The 14,870-nt window shown below is 37.9% G+C and overlaps 1 protein-coding gene across 2 annotated transcripts in view; it reads left to right on the top strand.

Annotated features, from left to right (window-relative positions):
- adcy1a (adenylate cyclase 1a) overlaps positions 1–8,932 on the top strand; it is a 43,892-nt gene extending 34,960 nt beyond the window's left edge. For both annotated transcript variants that reach the window (XM_058379689.1, XM_058379688.1), the window contains exons 16-20: positions 1,141–1,287; positions 2,362–2,460; positions 3,958–4,072; positions 5,501–5,625; positions 5,707–8,932. In XM_058379689.1, the coding sequence (XP_058235672.1) occupies positions 1,141–1,287; positions 2,362–2,460; positions 3,958–4,072; positions 5,501–5,625; positions 5,707–6,018 (798 nt within the window). In that variant the 3' untranslated portion in view covers positions 6,019–8,932. The remainder of the gene's footprint in view (positions 1–1,140; positions 1,288–2,361; positions 2,461–3,957; positions 4,073–5,500; positions 5,626–5,706) is intronic.
- The last annotated feature ends 5,938 nt before the right edge of the window (positions 8,933–14,870 follow it).

The raw sequence follows: 14,870 nt of genomic DNA, 5'->3' as shown, positions 1-14,870 counted from the left end.
TCTTCCTTCCTGGGCAAAACATTTTTGATTGATTGGCTGAACACAAAGAAAATGTACCTACGAGAAAATTCCAGAGTGACAGAATGATACACACAGTGCCCAGGGCCAGATGGGTCAGTCCATGGGACTTCTACAAAGTGAACACTCTTCCTAATTTTAGTGGCGAAGAGCTTCTGGATTGTCTGGATGTGCCTCATTTTTCCTCAAAACTGGATTTGCTGTTAGTAAATTCCCTTGTCTGTACAGTCCACAGAAAAACATATTTATCCACATCATTCTTTTTACACCATTTTGCCTCTGGTTGTTTGGGACATTGTTTCGCTGACTATATGACTGCATTCTACAACAACACTGAGTATTCACTACTGCCTATTTAGATGATGTAATCATCTATAGAAGTGGCATATGTATCATTAGGGCAGTTCTGATGGGTGATTTATAAATGTATATGGGCTTCAACTTGGGTCAGTCGTGATAGCAGTCAACCTCATCTTGGAATGGTCCAATCATATGACAAATAAATATTGCCTAAGAAATTTAATTTGATAAAAAAAAAAACAGCAGTGAAATCTCTCTGGCTCCTGAATTTTGTATCAGAGATGTGATCTGTATGCTCCTGCAGTTCTCCATGTCTCCACTGTGTTGTGGTGTTGCAGTCCTGCAGGTGTTAGGTGAAAGGTGAATATAGATTCATTGATGCTGCTGTGTAAATGTGTCAAGGATTGGGATTAGTGTAGTTGTTTTGCTAAATTCTGAGTCTGAATATTAAAGTACTGTAATTGGTTTCCCTTTTCTGTAGTAATCTATAGGCTCTTTGGTATGAGTGAAGGGTTAATATCAGTGCTGCCAGTTTCTATTCCTATCTAAGCCTTTTCCCAGGAAATGATGTCAACAAACATCCTGGAATTTTTTGACCACAAATACACACATGCAGTCTTCCCTAAGGACCTTCTCACCCACAGACACACACACACAGACCATAGTTTGTGAGTTACCTGCATTTGCTTTATTGCATCATTCACATCTCAGGCTACATTAAAGCTCCTGTAATGATACTGGAGCACAAAATAACTACTGTTATTGTACACAAGTCAGCACTAGGTTCTGATGGATGTTCTTATTGTTTCCTCTCTCTCACAGGACTTGTACTATCAGTCCTACTCTCAGGTGGGCGTCCTGTTCGCCTCAATCCCAAATTTTAACGACTTTTACATCGAGCTGGACGGAAACAACATGGGTGTCGAGTGTTTGCGGCTCCTCAACGAGATCATCGCAGACTTTGATGCAGTGAGAATCCCTCAGTCTCTCTTTAGTTGTCTTGTACAGATACAGATTGGTGTCCAATTGTGCCTAGCTTTAAAACCTAGAGACAAATAGACAAAGATCTATCTTGTTCATACTCAGACTGCACCAGGTGGTTTACTCCATTTATGTGGTTTACACAGTTTGTGTCTCTGGTTTGAAGTAAAGTGCACTAGATGTGGTTGTCTTGGCCCTTTTATAAGACTCTTTATAAGACTGGTAACATCTATGTAGTGGTCAGTCATGCAGCAGAGAATATAAAAGGTGTTAATTTTGTACAAAGCTCTTTTCAACTGTTAAAAACGCAACCAAAACAGCACCGCCAGTTAAAGAGCCATTAAGTAAACTCACTGTCTGCTTTGGATTGATGGGTGATGGATCACATGATCATCAGGGGACTGGCCAAGGACAATGGGCAGAGTTTTGTAACGTCTCAGATTTAGACTTCAAAGATGAAACAAATATTTAAAAAAACTTTCAAAATGATGCATTTTCTGTGGTTAAGAACACTGGGGAGCTGGCTAACTGAACTGGCAGAAAATTTATGTATAAAAAATGAGTTCACACTGACTTTATTTTAGTCATTCTACTAATTTATTTTAGTAATTTCTACTCATTTATTTTAGTTATTTCTAATAATTTATTTTAGTCATTTCTACTCATTTATTTTAGTAATTTCTACTCATTTATTTTAGTTATTTCTAATAATTTATTTTAGTCATTTCTGCTTATTTATTTTAGTCATGTCTACTAATTAATTTTAGTCATTTCTGCTAATTTATTTTGGTAATTTCTAATCATTTTTTAGTCATTTCTGCTAATTTATTTTAGTAATTTCTACTAATTTAATTTAGTAATTTCTACTAATTTATTTTAGTCATTTCTGTTAATTTATTTTAGTAATTTCTACTAATTTAATTTAGTAATTTCTACTAATTTATTTTAGTCATTTGTACTAATTCAATTTTGTAATTTCTACTAATTTATTTTAGTCATTTCTACTAATTTATTTGTTTCTTGTCTCTCTCTCTCTCTCTCTCTCTCTCTCTCTCTCTGTAGCTGCTGGATAAGGAGTGCTATAAGGACATTGAGAAGATTAAAACTATAGGCAGCACTTACATGGCAGCAGTGGGTCTTGTACCTACCACTGGATCTAAGGTACACAAAGTCTCTGAATTTGTCTGTTAATGAGCAAATAATTGGAAGTAGAACTTAAAAACTACCATGAACTGCAAATAATACTTTAATAATGTATCACATACATATGAGCTTAATTAATGACCTCTTTGTTTCACAGCTTTGGACCAATCACATCTGAAATGCAAATTATTAATGGATGATATAATACCCAGGAAGCTTTAGCTAGTTTGTTATTGATGAACAAATCCTTTCAGTACACACCTATAATAACATACTTAAGATTCAAGATTCAACTTTATTAATCCCAGGGGGAAATTGCTTTGCAATGGTATAGTTGCTCTAATAAAAATGGAAGAATTAAGTAAATATATACTATATACAAGAAGAAGAAAAAAGAACAAGTAAAAATAAACCATAAAATAGAATAAATAAATACAAATACTGTACAAATAATAGTGTAGAACTGTAATATTGCACACAAGGATTATAAATTGGTGATCATTTTTAGTAGGTGATAATGAAGTAGTATTGTGCATGAAAGTCCTATAATTACTATTGCACCCATTATTGATTATTGCGCATGAAATTGCACATGAAAATGTCCCAGCACACTTAAACCCTATTTGTTCCTGCCTGTGACAGTTGCAAGCTAGTTTATTAGCAGTTACTCGCCATCTATGTATTAGGAATATTACTACACAATTACAGTATGCTCTATGTACTCTAGCATCTAGTGTATGAATTTTAAGGGTATGAAGGTAGCATCGTCTCAAATGAAACCTTTTTACTAACTGGATGTATAAGCCATTTCCAGTCTATGGCAAATGAAGTCAAATGCATGTAATATGACACTACTAGCTTCAGCAGAATACATGGATTTTTAAAATGTTTACAAAACAATCACACAATCTGACATCAGCCATCCATCCATCCAGCCATTGTCTATACCCTCTTTATTCCTAATTAGGGTCATGGGGGTCTGCTGGAGCCTATCCCAGCGCACATTGGGCGAAAGGCAGGGGTACACCCTGGACAGGTCACCAGTGTGACATCAGCCATCTTTTAAAAATTTTAGCATCAGTACCTGGTAGCCCCGTCTCTTTTCCTGTGTATGAGTGTTATAAGCATTCTACATTTCATTATTATTATATTGAAAAATTGCATCATCCGGGTACTTGAAGTGCATTTCTTCTTAATGAAGTTTTTAGTGTGAACAAACTACTCAAACTATTAATACTACACAGTGCATATGTATGCGATTTTGGGCATTTTAATGAGAGCAAAGATGCATATGTTCCTAGGTCTACACCTAGGCCATTTCTTTTTATTAGTCATTAAAACATGTTATATCTCATAATAAAAACATTTAAACTGCTTTAACCTTTTCTTGCTTAGAAAACCAAACCACTATAAACCACTTCAAATGACAATTTAAGACTGACTGTTGAATAGATTTCAGTGTATCAAAGTGCAACCTTTAGTCAATATTCTACTCTTTTTGTCTCTTCCTGAAAGGCCAAGAAGTCAATTTCTGAACATTTATGCACAGTGGCCGACTTCGCCATAGAAATGTTCAGAGTTCTAGATGCGATAAACTACCAGTCATACAATGACTTTGTGCTTCGAGTGGGTGAGTAAACCAACACTCTTGAATAATCACTGAAATGTGTGTGTGTGTGTGTGAGAGAGAGAGACATATACATTTCAAGAATTCCTTAAACACTATTAAGAACACCTTTTTACCTTCACACTCTCAAATCTAGTCATATAACTGGGAAGTGGTAGCTTGGAGGTTAAGATGTCGGCGTGCTGATCGGAAGGTTGTGAATTGGAAACCCAGGTTCACTAAGCTGCTACTGTTGGGCCCTTGAGCGTGGCCCCAAACCCTCAGTTCTATAAAAATTGAGCTAAATGTAAGTCTCTCTGAATAATGGCGTCTGCCAAATGCCCTAAATTATGCGAAAGGAGCACAATGGAAATAATCAATTAGATTTTGTGTTGTTGATCAGAGAATGGATGTGGGTACCAGGTAGGCTGGTATGTGTATTTTATAAATACAGGGAATTTCAACATTCTCAACAAGTCTCTTGGATTCATGGTATACACAGAATGGTACAGAAAAACGACCAGATTGGTCTGAGCTGCCAGGAAGGATATTATAACTCAAATATTCACTCTTTACAACTGTGGCTGACAGGAGTGGAGCCTGATGTGGTTTTCCATTTGAAGCTTTAATGCATTCTGAAATTTTGATTTCTGCTCACCATAATAAAGAATGGCTATTTGAGTTATTGACTTCTTGCTGCCAAGGATGGGTTACCCTTGAATTTTTTCTGGTTTTATCCATAAAGCGAAGATGGCTTTAAAAATAATTAAAGCCATTTTTTCCCCGTTAAAACCAAAATGGGCTAAAAGTGAAATTTTCAAAATCAAAAATGATTATATGTCAGCAAGTAAAAAAAAGAAAAGAAGAAAATCCTGCTTGCATAAATATTTTGCAATACTACATATATATATATATATATATATATATATATATATATATATATATATATATATATATATATATATATATATATATATATATGACATATAAGACACGTGTGAATGTGTGTGTGTGGTATGTGTGTTACCGGAGAACTAAACTGGCCATGCACAGGACATCCTAAGAACATCTGCAGGATACATACAACAATACACACATTCATTCGCTGACGTTTTTCCTCTGCTCAAATCTTCCAAATCTTCTCAGAAATATCCATAAACATTTATGACTCTTCAACATCTCTCTCTCCTTCTCTCTCTCTCTTTCTCTCTCTCTCTCTCTCTCTCTCTCTCTCTCACACACACACACAGAAGGGTCTTACTACCCTTATGAGGACCTGCATACCCTAACCCTGACTTTAACCTCAGTAACCGATAGATAGACAGATAGATAGATAGATAGATAGATAGATAGATAGATAGATAGATAGATAGATAGATAGATAGAAAATGAATGGCTTCAATCAATCAGTGGATAAATTTAATGGAGTTAATTCTGATTCTGTATGATCAGGCATTAATGTAGGTCCAGTGGTTGCAGGAGTTATTGGAGCGCGAAGGCCTCAGTATGACATCTGGGGAAATACAGTGAATGTGGCCAGCAGGATGGACAGCACTGGAGTACAAGGCAAAATCCAGGTAAAATGCACATGTGCACACTAAAACATGTTCAAATTCAAAGATAAACTGTTAACCCACAATCCGGTGGTGTTTTGGTAGGTTACCGAGGATGTCTTCCGCCTCCTCTCTGGCCATTACCGCTTCCTATGCCGTGGTCAGGTCAGTGTGAAAGGCAAAGGTCAAATGCTCACCTACTTCCTAGAGAGCTTGTCTCATGAAGGCCCTCTCCAATCCTGCTCCCAGAGCCTGGAGCGCCAGGAAAGCCCGTGTATTCAGACCAAGTTGAGCCACGCCCCTGCTGCTTGCAGTTATGGGGTCAAAGCACAGAATGTTGGCCCTGGTCCCACCTCCTCCAACAGCAGCATCCTTTACCTGCCCTCTGTCTCTGTAGACGTGGAGATGGAGGTGTGACTGATGAGGAGGCATTATCTATGGCAACCAACCTGTCAGTGAATCAAAGGGGAGTGAGACATGAAGGAACGAGATGGTGAAGGAAGACACGGAGGAACACAATGGCACTGAATGTGCTTGAGAAAAAAATGGGAGAGACGCATGACTGAGAAAAAAGAAATCCACAGGGTGACCGAGATGAGAGACGGACATTTAAATCTCTCATGCAGAGAAATAACCCTCCTCCCCACACACATGCAAACATAATGAGCAGATTTGTCTATTTGTGTGTGTGTGTGTGTGTATGTGTGTATGTGTGTGTGTGTGTGTGTGTGTTTGTTTTAATGAGTCTTCCTCAGTCCAGCTAGATATCAGGGGCTCCATAAGAGGAGCATGTGTTTTACCGTAATGGCAGCTTCACACCAACAAAGGAGCCACACACACACTCCTCGGTGTGTGAGTTTGTGTGTGTGTGTGTGTGTGATTGCCTATGAAAATAATAAGTAATGGTAAAAAATGAATGCCACGGCATTAACCATTCAAAGCATGCGTATGCAGTGGGGACCAAACATTTATCATTTAAACAGCGCTGTATTTTACATTTGTGTGTGTGTGTGTGTGTTTGAGATAGTGTGTGGAAAACTTGCAGGGAGAGTATTTATGGGAATTTAGTACCACTCGGAAACCAGTCAGTGCCCTTGGCATGACGAGGGGGGGGAGAAATCCTGTTGGTGTTCTGTTTAGTCTGTGGGAAGTTTATGACAACGTGAGGCAATTGACAGCCTGTATTGATGTACAAAAAAAACTGAATCTCTGATTCATTTCCTTCAAAGTATTTCTTCTTGCCTTCGATCGAGTGAGTGAGTGTGTGAACAGATGATACAGTCTATCCAGAGGTTAAAATCGTGTAAATATTGTCCTGTTATCATTAACAATAGGATGTGGGTTCCAAACATCAGTACAGTAAAGCCGCTAACGCTTACACACTGGTGCTTTGAGAAGGAACATTCTTGACGTCAGTGCACACTTCCTGCTGCTCTTTGACCTTTTACTATGACGGAGATTTCGAGTCTGACACAAACACAAATATAGAGCAAGCTTTTGTCTTAAATATACATCTTACACGCTAAAGGTGATGTTCCCAGAATCCAGAACAGTACGTGTGAAATCAATATGTGAAGCAGTGGCTTAGCCGTTCAGGAAGAATGAAATGTACTTTATCAGCTGCAAGAAACTTAAGTGTCCACCGGGGATAATAAGCAGCTTTTTTCTAAGTTTGAAAATAGCTCACATGGCTTGTTCTTATTTGTGGAAACAGTTGTGATATTTGTTCTATTCAGAGTTTCTAAGTAGGCTAACGCTCAGCTGGATCTTGCTAGTGCTGGTGGCAAGGGGATTTAGCCTTGTGCTTGCACAAGGAGGAGGGCTAGCACAGAATTAAACCTGCTTTGGATTTCAATGCTGGTGGTTGCTGTCAAACGTACTCAGAATATATGGATCTCCATGCATTCAGGATATAAAAAGGGCCTCTGACATCTTGGTTTCGTGGGCATAAAGTGTATTTGATCTGATCAGATAGTATCTCATGTTTAATTTATAAAGTTTTTTTTTTTTTTCTTGGTGAACTGCTACTGTAACTTTGATATTTCTCCAAATATGCCTAGAGAATGAAGTTGGCTTCGAGCTTGCCGTTCTGCATGTCCCTCTTCGCATGATCTACCTTGTCTCGTTCTTTTTGCTAAGTGCAATGTGACTCTAATGCATGACTAATGCAAAAAAAAACCTGAACAAAAAGGGTGAAATGCGTAATGGGTAACTATTTAGAAAAGGCTTTTAGTTGCACTGCATGAATGTAGAAGAGTGGCCTTTTGTTCATTCTTACTGTGTTTCTGGTCTCAAACCTTTATCAACAGCTTGTTTGCTTTTTTTTTTTTCTTCTTCTTCTTCTCCATGCATGGTGCTGTGAAGTGTTGGAGAAAGCTTGGGAGTTTTGTAGCATCGCTGCCTTTTTTTGGCTCTTGAGGTGACTGCCTTCTATCCAGGGGTTGTTGGTTTTGGGTGTATTCCTTTGTGCCAACACATTTTGTTACCAACATATCAATTCCAGTGTTCTATTGTAGCACAATTTTGTGATATTGTGTTTGATTCTACTTTTTAAAAATAATACAGAGTTTTATATGCGCTGGATCCATCAGAAGTACAGTTATGGCTTCCTGTAAAATGTTTGGGGTTAGATGTTTCGATGTTGGGTGTCTTCTTCTGGGGTTTGGAGAAGTATATTTTCTTGAATATCCATTAGTCCTGGGTGATACATTTATAGCTATTTAGTGACATAAAACAAAGCTATAGAAGCATGCAACCGGAGACGAAATTACACTTTGAGCATTGTTGCACTTCTGGTAGTCAACAACACGCGTTCATCCCAAAAGTGAGGGTTATAGAATCAAAATATAACAACTGAGCAATCCAACATAATTTCATCTTTCTATATGATAAATGTATATGAAAACCATTATAGAAAAAACCAAACTCTTCATTTTATCTCTGAATATGCCTAGATCAGAGTTTATGATCGAACAAATGTAGCCACATGAAAAATGATCTATTTTCTATATACAAACTACGGTGGCCTAATATATATCGTCATGCTAAATATTACAACTTTAATAATGCATAAAATGTTCACGGTAAACACACTAGATTTTCATGTCAATTAGATATTTTCATATATGATACGGGTTTCAAATATTACACGTATGGAATCTACAGCAGAATAAACTGAAAGTATTTTACTTATAACCTTAAATATATGTGCTATTTTTTGGGGTTGCAATGTATTGATTGCATTGTTGATATATGTGAATGTAAATTTCATATTGAGATCTTTTATACTTGTGTTTGCACTGTTCTGGAATAAAATGACAATGAGAGACCGAGCTGGAGTTCCGTGTGTTTGGGACTTTCTGTTTGTCACGCGTTATTGTGTCATTGCACCCTGTTTGTGTGATCATCGCTGTGTCCTTGAGTCAGTTGTACGAGATTCTAAAAGTGACCGTTGGACCTCAGGAAAAACAAGTTGAGCAAGTGTCCCTGACTCGATCACTGCATCCAGCAAAAAATATAACACTAGTCACACTTTGTGAACTCATCTACCTCAGCATCACTGTACCTTGAATATTATTTTGAATATTCAAAATAGAATTTTGCTGCCACATGACAAGGGCCAGTTTAAATGGTCAGCACTTGCTGTACCCACACCAGTCAGCAGTAACATTAAAAACACCTGTCTAATATGGTGTAGGTCTCCTTGTGCCATCAAAACGGCTCTGATCTGTCAAGGCATGGACTCCACCAGACCTCTGAAGGTGTGTTGTTGTATCTGGCACCAAAAGTTAGCAGCAGATCCTTTAAGTGCTGTAAGTTGCGAGGTGGAACCTCCATGGATCATACTTGTTTCTGCGACACATCCCAGAGACACTCGATCAGATGTTCTCCATCCATTTCTGAACAATTTATGCAGTGCGGCATGGAGCATTATCCTACTGAAAGAAGCTACTTTCATTAGGGAACATCCTAATGACACTCCATACTTGAAATGTACTTCCAGAGCAATGTTTAGGTTGGTGGTACATGTCAAATAACATCCACATGTGTGACGGGTTCAAGGTTTCCCAGCAGAACATTGCCCAGAACATCACACTGCCTCTGACCATCTTGCCTTCTTCCCAGAGTGCATCCTGGTCCCCTGGTAAGAGATGCACATGCACCTGAATTCACCTGGATTTCACGAGATGAGCTAGTCTTTGCTCAATGTCTGAGCCCATAACCCTGTTGGTCCTTCAGTGAACCAGGTGATGTAGAATAAAGTTTTGCAGCATAAATTTTATGCCACCATCACAGATCACACAAACACAAAGAATCCCGGTGTTGTTTTTGATAATCTGTGTTTAATATGCTGCCTACTGAGCACACTGTTCACATCTTTCATTTAGATTTTATCTGATGATCACTGTCAGACATAGAGACCTGGCCCTGAGAGGTGTGAGAGATAATTACATGAATGAGTAGGTGTTCCTAACAAAGTGTTCAGTGAGTGTACAAGGCGTGGCTCTGCCCTACTTGTCCCTGTGGAAGATACACCACTGGTTTATAGGCATTAAACTCCTTAGGGCATATCCAAATAAATTACCTACAGCATGGCATGGGAGATTCAAAGTTTTGAGCTTGCTTAGAAAGGTAACTGCTTACTAAGTGTTTCTCCACAGAACAGCACAGATCAGCAACAAACCAGAACCTAGTGCTGTGTGTGTGATGCTTTCCTGTTACATAACTCTACCTGTGAAAGGAGGAGAAGTTATCTGGATGGATACTTTTGACTACATGTAGTGAAACACTGACTCAAGTGGTTAAAGCTCTGGGTTGTTGATCAGAGGATTGGGGTTCAAGCCCCAGCACCACTGTTGGGCAACTGAGCAAGGCCCTTAACCCTCTCTGCTCCAGGGGCGCTGTATCATAGCTGTCCCTGCACTCTGACCCCAACTTTCTCAGTTGGGATATGTGAAGAATTCCACTGTGCTGTAATGTATATGTGGCGATAATAAAGGCTTCATGCCCTCAGTTCATAAAGGCTTGATGCTTAATAATAAAGAAGAAATCTAATCGCAGGGTCTTCCAGATCCATGTACCTTAAAAAGAACTACCCTTATGAGGACCCTGACTTTAACTTCAACACAATCACAATGAAATAATTAATCTATCCAATTTATCCATGGATTCATTTTATATCTATTTATTTTTTGGTTACTGAAGTTAAAGTCAGGGTTAGGGTGTGAAGGTCATCGTAATGTACATTGTCTTCTCATGTAAAAGCTTCTAGGGCAACTCTAGAAATGGCTACCTACTTATCCCTTATCTTTCTGAATGAATAAAACAAAATGAGTAAGAAACTTTGGCAGACAGCCAATACTACTGAAGATTTTAGTTCACATAGAAAATTTACCCCAGCCAGAAACTAATCAGGAAATCTGTTTGACTTCGATCAATCATGTGTATACTATTTTTAGCTCTATTAGTCTATCTTGGCTCAGCTCCTATGCTACCTGGCTAAAAGGATAACCAAACTAAGCATGGGTACATAGTATGGTGTTGCCCATGCGGCAGTGGAAATAGCGATAAGATAAGGATTGTGGGTAATTTGCCAAGCCTTGCTTCAGCAACCTGTGTTAAAGTGATATTACACTCAATTGCCTTGTTTTTACAACCATATACAACAATATACATGGAATTTTATTTATCCACTTATCCCTGATTTATAAATGTAATACAGGGTGTATTAATCAGTACTTGAAGAATTAGTAGTAAAACCTGTATAATCTTTATAAATACTAAATATCCATTGTTTGTGTCTAAAGATGAGAATAAATATGTAAATGATTAATGGGAAAACTATGAGCTGTACTTCTGTATGAGTTGCATGAGTTTATTGCATGTCCATGGAAGGTCACTGGAAGGCTGCAGATCCGGAATAGTGTACCCATTCCTTTTTTCCTGTACGTTCATGCAGCTTTCCGGCCGGAAGCCCGCTTTCCCAGATCCTGAAATACAGATTCTTATCAGGCTGGTGTAAGCACACTGCATTCTTCCACAGGAAAGAAATGAACACAAAATATCCGATTCTGTTTTGGATGCTGTGAGAAATGAGAAAGAAATAAAGGGCACACATGCAAACACACACACACACACACACACACAGTGACAAGTCTCCTGGTTATGCAAGTATGACACTATCATCTCTAAATGCTTAGATGTTACCTTGTCATTGTTTACTTTCATCCATTACAACTGTACTTAAAAACAAGCCATGCATTACGTAAAACACACACACACACACACACTCACACACAATAAACTAGGGTCTGGTGAAGGGAATTTTCCTTTGAACTGCGTAAGAGTGACAGGTCTGGGCCTGTATGGCTAATCCCAAGACAAGGATTAGCCATGCCATCATCATGTAACTGAAACTGTAAGCAGTAAATCTGCCATAGGGCACAGATGAAGTCCAATTATCTTTCACTTACAGAACCTTCAATTCTTTTCACTCTTCATCAGTCTCTCTTTTTTTTTTTTACTGGAAACTGTAAAGTGCTTCCTGTTCGTCCCACATGAGTGCGTCTGTGTGTGTTTGTATATATGTGGTGCACATGGAGATGAGTAGGGCGTAGGAGTGTTTAGGAGTGTTGTCTCAGGCCTCAGGTCAGGACATGGCTAATGATTTCCCCTTACCTTCAGAGATGACTGACATTTACAAAGCACAAATATTTTGTTAGCCGCTTTGCTTTGAAGCCAAGTACCAGGGCAGGAGCAGTGTTGCCCAAGAGTGGATAGAGTGTTTCACATTGTGTTTGTGATTGCCGTGTGTACAACTTGTGAGTGTTCTATTAAAGATGTGAAATGTGAGCAATATCCTGAACACAGACTACACTCCATATTTTGGTGTTGTGCAAAACAGGCGGAGGTGAATGACCTCTATTATATCTCATAAATGTGAGTGTGTGTGTGTGTGTGTGTATTCTCCCTACCAATCTAAACATTGTTACACACTGAATATCCATAGCACATGCACTTATAATCAAACAAAACATAACATTATATAACTTCAATTAAGTGCAATAGCTTTACTTAACAGCATTTACTTTTAATAATAAATGTGATTTAACTTGATCAATATTTATTTATTTATTTATTTATTTATTTATTTATTTATTTATTTATTTATTTATTATATATATATTTCTTTATTTATTTATTTATTTGACGTTTATATTTGTTGTTGTTATTATTTATTATTTATTTTCCAACAGATCTTTGAAACAAGTAACACAAATGATCAACAAGGTTGTCATAAAAACATTATTTTTTATTTTATTTCACCTGATGTTATTTTATTTCAATTTCTGTTTAGGAATATTTGTATTTCCTCAGTTTCTATATTTTTCAATATTATTATCCTTAAAGATTGTGATACGTTTCATATCCTTCTCCAGCTTTGCGGCTTTTGGTTTTAGGTCTTCAATTTGTCAAATTGTAAATTTGCAAGAATCTGCCTTAGGCAAAAGGTGATAAAAATGCTGATGTGAGAGGTGAATTAAGTGTATGTTGCGTTTGTTATCATTACCCTCATACAAAATCCAATTGAATCACACATCAATACATGGTTAGGATCCCTTATATAACACATCCTGTTTCTACAGGCTGTTAATGTACGTTAACAGTACATTAATAATATACATTAACAACACAGCAGGATTCTCAGGAACAAGTGTGGAGGAAAACAGGGTCCTCTAAGCTGACAGGAATGTTCAGTTAGAGTTGCTCAACAGTGACTGTTAGGGAGTGACATACAGCAGCGTCAGTGTAAGTACGCAAAAACAAAGACAGCAGCGTGGGAGGAAAGATCGGGCTTTCCATCTTTCTACAGTTACCACATAAATTTTCGAAGTGACTGATGCAGTGGTGATCCAGTGTAATAATCAAGGGATTTTTTTTTTCCATTTTCCCATTTTTTCCCATTTTTCATTGCTTGCATCACTTATAATGGACATTAACATACAGAGGTTGAAACTTGGAAAATTCATGTGGTAGATGTATGTCCTTGAAGACAATTAAGTTAAGGAATAGCGACAGTGGCAAGGCGATGGAATGCTGTGAACAATTCACATGTGCCAGTCGGCTCTTTTCATCACTGGCTAAGAAACAATCTGATTCAGGGAAGTCGTGTTTACAAATCTGGTGCCAACATTTGTTAGGGGAGAGTGCATGAATGACCGTTGCACACCATTGTGGAGAGAGAGAGAGAGAGAGAGAGAGAGAAAGAAAGAAAGAGAGACAGAGAGAGAGAGAGAGAGAGAGAGAGAGTGTGTGTGTGTGTGTGTTTATGTATATGAATGAGCATTGGCCATGCCTGGATTTTAACATTACTCAAATAAACATTTCTCATTTGGCCACTTCCAAGCTAGCCGGAGAGAGGAGCCAGAGGAAGCCATACACAATGGATGCCTGTGCATGGGAGTGTGTGTGAGAAGGGTTTCCCACACATGCGCACACACAAAATACCAATAAACTACTAGCATTTCTGTAGGGAATCTAATTCCTGATTGACAGCATGTCTGATAATGACATGATAATGCACAGAGAATAAAAGGCCGAGTTACATGTAACAGCATGGCTCTCTTTTGTTATTGAACATTTACTGCAGTATATGAAGAGTAAACCTGTATAGCTCTGGATTAAAGGGGCATATAAGAATAGAGGGAAACGCATGCTGCGATGTGAAATCAGTCACAAAGTACAGTTGCTTCCTAAACATGCATGTGTATGTCTGTACAGTATGTTGTTTTTGGCTCACCGAACTAAGCTCATCACATGAGTAGATGTGTTAGAGTGAGTAAGTGTGTGTGTGTGTGTGTGGCAGGGTGATTTAGGATGAACTAATCACATTAGCTTCCTCAGCCATGCCTGACTTTTAAAGAACATCTCTCTCTCTCTCTCTCTCTCTCTCTCTCTCTTATATATATATATATAACTACTGCTGTGAACATCTAAATGAATCTTTATATATATATATATATATATATATATATATATATATATATATATATATATACTGCATATATATATGCTGACGTGAGAGGTGAAGTAAGTGTATGTTGCGTACACAGATTCATTTAGATGTTCACAGCAGTAGTTATTGCAACACACACACACACGCACTCATAAAATCATATCAGTGTAAATCAGATACAGGTTGAGATCAGAGCTTCAGTTCATTTTCGCATCATACATCAGGAACTTGAAAAAATGTGATCTCAGTGATG

Source organism: Hemibagrus wyckioides, linkage group LG25 (genome assembly GCF_019097595.1).
Source record: "Hemibagrus wyckioides isolate EC202008001 linkage group LG25, SWU_Hwy_1.0, whole genome shotgun sequence".
Classification (NCBI taxonomy): Eukaryota; Metazoa; Chordata; class Actinopteri; order Siluriformes; family Bagridae; genus Hemibagrus; species Hemibagrus wyckioides.
The sequence above is the reverse complement of the archived record's forward strand: the minus strand, read 5'-3'. Positions and strand labels throughout refer to the sequence as shown.